Source organism: Procambarus clarkii, chromosome 52, assembly GCF_040958095.1.
Source record: "Procambarus clarkii isolate CNS0578487 chromosome 52, FALCON_Pclarkii_2.0, whole genome shotgun sequence".
Taxonomy (NCBI): domain Eukaryota; kingdom Metazoa; phylum Arthropoda; class Malacostraca; order Decapoda; family Cambaridae; genus Procambarus; species Procambarus clarkii.
The window spans coordinates 13,827,390-13,833,410 of record NC_091201.1 but is presented as its reverse complement, the minus strand read 5'-3'; the positions used below and the strand labels follow the sequence as shown (position 1 = coordinate 13,833,410).

General features: G+C 44.6%; 1 protein-coding gene and 1 pseudogene across 1 annotated transcript; both read left to right on the top strand.

Moving 5' to 3' along the window:
* The first annotated feature begins 1,604 nt into the window (after nt 1-1,604).
* On the top strand, nt 1,605-1,721 carry LOC138352269 (5S ribosomal RNA; annotated as a pseudogene).
* A 1,820-nt stretch (nt 1,722-3,541) lies between these two features.
* On the top strand, nt 3,542-4,180 carry LOC123763730 (putative uncharacterized protein ENSP00000383309). The gene has a single exon (XM_045751048.2). The coding sequence runs from the start codon at nt 3,542-3,544 to the stop codon at nt 4,178-4,180; it is 639 nt and encodes a 212-aa protein (XP_045607004.2).
* The last annotated feature ends 1,841 nt before the right edge of the window (nt 4,181-6,021 follow it).

Sequence of the window (6,021 nt, the reverse complement as noted above, 5' to 3'; positions counted from 1 at the left end):
GAAACTTCTTAACACAACATGTAAAGGAAGACACAAGAGAAAGGGAAGGAGATACACCAAGCCTACTGGACATGATATTCACCCAGAAAGAGGAAGACATTGAGAACTTAGAGCGTGAAATACCACCCGGAGCAAGTGACCATTGTGTCCTGGTATTCCACTACATGATGAAACTCTGAACAGTGCCCATAAGACAAGGAGTTAGGGAAGGGAAAGCAGACTATAAAAAGGAGACTACATGAAAGTAAGAGAGTATCTGAGAAGTGTGCACTCGGAGGAGGAACCTAGAAGGAAGACGGTTCAGGAAATGATGGACCAAGTATAACTGAGGGGCAAATAGGCAGAAGAGAGATTCATATCACCATTAAGGATAAAAAGTAGGAGAGCATATAATAACCCGTGGATCAATAGACAGTGTCAGGAAGCAAAGTAAAAAGCAGAAGGGAGTAGTGGAAATACAGAAGGCAAAGGACAGAGGTAAACCGGTATTGATGCAACAGGGCCAGGAATAACTATATAAACATAAGAAGATTGGCAAAAAGAAACCATGAAAATTATATTGCCTGCAAAGAGACAACCGATACACCTACATAGCATTATAAGTAGGTAAATGACAGTGAATGACAAAGTAACCAGGTCACGAAAAAGGGAAGGCCAGTGTCCAGAAAATGATAAAGAAATTTGTGAGGAGCTCAATGATAGCTTCCATGGAGTGTTCACTACTGAGCCTGAACAGCTCTTAGAGGTAGATAAGGAAACATCCCACTGATGAGAAACTACTAAATATTGAGGTAAGAGCAGAGGAAGTAAGAATACAACTACTATTACTGGATTTAACTAAAGCTACTGAGCCAGATATAATATCACCATGGATGTTAAAAGAAGCAGCACAGGCCCTCAGCATACCCCTAGCACTAATCTGTAATGAGTCACTTACACAGGGAAATTGCCCAGCTGCTGGAAGAAAGCAAATGTTGTACCAATGTACTAGAAAGAAGATAGAGAAGAGGCACTTAACTACAGACCAGTGTCACTCACAATCATTTCTTGCAAAGTACTTGAAATAATTATAAGATTAAGACTAGTTGCACATCTAGAAAGAATTAGGTTTGTATGTAAACAATAACACGGATTTAGAGCAGGGAAATCATGCCTGGCGAACCTCCTAGAGTTTTATGATAAGGTAACGAAAATAAGGCAAGATAGAGAAAGATGGGCAGATTATATATTTCTTGACTATGATACAGTCAAGAAATATGCAATATGTACAGACTGTGATAGCCTTTGATACAGTATCATACAGAAGGTTACTATACAAACTTAAGAGGCAGGCGGGAATAGACGGAAACGCACCATCACGAGTAAGGAATTACCTGACAGACGGTTGTTATAGAGTGACAGCGAGGGGCGAGGAGTCCGACTGGCGTATAGTAACTAGCGGGGTGCCTCAAGGGTTGGTGCTGGGACTGCAGGAGTTCAGTCTTATATGTTAATGTTTGCTGATGATGCAAGACTAATGAGGAGAGTTGAGACAGATGAGGATTGTAAGATTCTCCAGAATGACTTGAACAAGATGCAGAGATGGTCTGAGAAATGGCTGCTAGAGCAACGTGTACCACGTTGAGAACACCGCTTCTCGTCCGATCAGCGAAGTTAAGCAACGTTGGGTTTGGTTAGTACTTAGATGGGTGACCGTCTGGGAACCCCAAATGCTGTTGGCAATAATGTTTTAGGAGGCCTGGTCGGCGACCGGGCCACAGAGTCGCTAAGCCCTGAAATCACCTCAAGGTAACCTCAAGGTAAGGTAGAGTTCAACACTTAAAAGTGCAAGATGATGCAAATGGGGACAGGAGTCAGGAGACCGAAAGGCCAGTATACGATGAGGGAAAATTATCTCCCTATAACGACTTGAGAAGAGGATCTGGGAGTGGACATAACACCGAACCTAACTCCAGAGGCTTACATAAATAGAATAACTTCAGCCGCATACTCTACTCTGGCAAAAGTCAAACATCATTCAGAAACTTGAATAAGGAGGCTTTTAGATCACTGTATACCGCCAATGTGGGGCCAGTCTTAGAGTATGCTGCTCCATCTGCGAGCCCCATTAAAAAAAACACATAAGGAAGTTCTAAAAAATGCAGACGTTAGCAACGAGACTCGTCCCAGAGTTGCGAGAGATGAGGTACGAAGAGAGACTGAAGGAACTAAACATGACCACGTTAGAAAGGAGGGGTCGGGGGCATGATAGAGACGTATAAAATACTTAGAGGGGATTAACAGGGTGGAAATAGAGGAATTGTTTACAATGAACATGAACAGAACAAGGGGGCACGGATGGAAGCTTGAGACTCAAATGTGTCGTTGGAATGTTAGAAAGTTTTCCTTTAGCATAAGGGTAGTGAGTAAATGGAATGACCTAAAGGAGCAGGTTGTAGAAGCACACTCCCTTAATATATTTAAAAGCAGGTATGATTGGGAAATAGGTCAGGAGTTTTTGTTTAATGGTTGCATTAGACAACCAACGGAAAAAAAAGTTGGGTCCAAGAGCTAGAGCTCGATCCTGCAGGCACAAATTGGTGAGTACAACTAGGTGAGTGCCCACAAAATAACGAGTTATAAACACGAGGCCAACATAAATACATTTCTCTCACAATGGTCGGCCCTAAAAACTAATGACCATCATTAACGCTTCGGAACACCCAACTGGGAGAAGAAGGGAAAAAAACTGAAATTTCTCTTTCAGGTCGCGCCGCTCTTTAACGAGCTCATGCACAACACAAACAAAAATATTCCACTTTCCTCGAATATATGACGAAGGAACCGTCTCTATCCTGCACCAAGGAAGGAAGGAATACAAATTCCATTAAGGAGAAAATGTTGTTTAAGGAGATCTTGTAGAGGGACTCACCAACCCTCTCACGCGTCCTGCTCTTGGAGACTCACGGAGGAGTGGATGTCTGTCTCCTTCCCCTCGGGCCCCCGCGGCCTCCATGCCCTCCACGGCCTCCATGGCCTCCACAGCCTCCACGGCCCCACACGGCCTCCATGGCCCAAACGGCCTCCATGGCCCCACGGCCTCCATGGCCTCCACGGCCTCCATGGCCTCCACGGCCTCCATGGCCTCCACAGCCTCCACGGCCCCACACGGCCTCCATGGCCTCCATGCCCCACACGGCCTCCATGGCCCCACGGCCTCCATGGCCTCCACGGCCTCCATGGCCTCCACGGCCTCCACGGCCCCACGGCCCCACGGCCTCCATGGCCCCACACGGCCTCCATGGCCCCACACGGCCTCCATGGCCCCACACGGCCTCCATGGCCTCCATGCCCCACACGGCCTCCATGGCCCCACGGCCTCCATGGCCTCCACGGCCTCCACGGCCTCCATGCCCCCCACGGCCTCCATGCCCCCCACGGCCTCCATGGCCTCCACGGCCTCCATGCCCCCCACGGCCTCCATGGCCTCCATGGCCTCCATGGCCTCCATGCCCCCCACGGCCTCCATGCCCCACACGGCCTCCACGGCCCCACGGCCTCCATGCCCCACACGGCCTCCATGCCCCCCACGGCCTCCATGGCCTCCATGCCCCCCACGGCCTCCATGGCCTCCATGCCCCCCACGGCCTCCATGGCCTCCATGGCCTCCACGGCCTCCATGGCCTCCATGGCCTCCATGGCCTCCATGCCCCACATGGCCTCCATGCCCCCCACGGCCTCCATGGCCTCCATGCCCCCCACGGCCTCCATGGCCTCCATGCCCCACACGGCCTCCATGGCCTCCATGCCCCCCACGGCCTCCATGGCCTCCATGCCCCACACGGCCTCCATGGCCTCCATGCCCCCCACGGCCTCCATGGCCTCCATGCCCCGCACGGCCTCCATGGCCTCCATGCCCCCCACGGCCTCCATGGCCTCCATGCCCCACATGGCCTCCATGCCCCCCACGGCCTCCATGGCCTCCATGCCCCCCACGGCCTCCATGGCCTCCATGCCCCCCACGGCCTCCATGGCCTCCATGCCCCCCACGGCCTCCATGGCCTCCATGCCCCCCACGGCCTCCATGGCCTCCATGACCCCCACGGCCTCCACGGCCTCCATGCCCCCCACGGCCTCCATGGCCTCCATGCGTGTTGAGTTCCAGTCAAACGCCTCCTTCAGTGACAACAATAATAATTAACAATAAATTTCCAATAAATGAGTAAAATAAACTTTAGAGAATCAACTTTAAAGTTTCTTCCCACATGAAGAAGAGACGAAATAGACAGAAGATTCCTGCTAACATCATTGATCACCAAAAAAAAGGCGAATTATAATTTAACTAACAGATTATACTGATAGAAAATTATAAATTGTAAACTGTAAATTGCTAATTTATTTATGTTTAGATTATCTTTGTCAGCCAGATTTCTGGAATAAGTAGCAAATATATTTGTGAAGTAGGGTTGTAAAGTAAGTTTTAGTTGTAACTAAGAAAAGTCTCAATCTTTTACAGTAAAAAGAAAAAAGTTAAATAATTTCTCAATACATATCCAACCACTTGAGCTGGACGATAGAGCGACGGTCTGGCTTCATGCAGGTCGGCGTTCAATCCCCGACCGACCGAGTGGTTGGTCGCTTTCTAATCCTTCTAGTATGTCTGAGTGAAAGTATTTTTATAATACACTACCTTGTCTTCCATTGGGGGCCAATTTTCTGATTTTTTAACAGAAGTCGCAGCTCCCTAATATATTTTGGACACTTGTATGAATGGCCAGTCGGATTTGAGAATAATGGAATCCTTATATATCAGGGAGCTGCGGACTCTGTTAAATAGCAACCTTTCGGCTGTTCAATTGTACACTGTATAATGCACAGTAGGCCTTGTATTTTGATTTATAGCTCATACTAGCGTCTTTTTTTTAAATTAAAAAAAATCTTTAGTTTACCATGATTTGTCTTTTTTACTTATATCAAATGCTGGTATTGTATATTGTTTTAGTTCTTTAATTAAGACCTACAATACATTTTCTAGTTTTGTTAGATATTTATGTTTTTATAAGGTTATGACTAGTATTTTACAATTGCTTTCTAATTCGCGTGCGTTTTATATATTTTTTTTGGAAGTGTAAAGTCATTATTATTATGGTTGTATTAGCAATGATTAGCCATGTGTTAATTATCAAGTTCCACTTCGTTTGATCACTTTACGTACGTTTAACAGTGTGGTTTGTTTTATTAGTTATTTTTTATTACTATTTTTTTTAACTTGTTATTATCTGTGTGACGGTAATAAACTTTTATTTAGTTTGATCACTTTAAGTAGGCTTAGGTGTTTTGTTTTATAATCAGTGTCGTTTGATATTTCTTTTCTTCAGGCAAGTAATTTTATTCAGGATGAGTTCTTTGTCTGCAACTTATTTTATTGTGACTTCTGTTTTTTTCTTTTAGATGTGATGATGAATACGAGAAGTATTCGAAACATCATGTCTTATAAAGTAAAGAATCTGAAACAAGATGTTTATTATATCAATGTTTTCCTATTTATGATTATATATATATATATATATATATATATATATATATATATATATATATATATATATATATATATATATATATAAATATATTATTAAATATGACCGAAAAAGTAAGATTAATAATTCTAACACGAATTTTCTCAATCTTTCGTACATTTCTTTTCACTGCTGGTGGTAATTCAAAAATCAATTCTCCAAAATTCATTTTTATTTCTAGTCTGACGCGACACTTGAGCGCGTTTCGTAAAACTTATTACATTTTCAAAGACTTTAGTTTACACATACACAACTGAATAGAACTTACACATCTCCGATTTGTTTATATCTACATTTGAGTGAGGTGGACGGGGTGAGGTGGTATTAATAGGGTATTAAATTCATCAACACAAGACAGAACACGAAACAATGGGTATTGAATGGAAGTGATTGTAGAAAGCCTATTGGTCCATATTTCTTGATGCTTCTATATTGGAGCGGAGTCTTGAGGTGGGTAGAATAAAGT

Bases quoted from the DNA above. Each gene is read 5' to 3' on its own strand.
- LOC123763730 (XM_045751048.2), top strand. From the start codon at position 3,542: ATGCCCCACACGGCCTCCATGCCCCCCACGGCCTCCATGGCCTCCATG.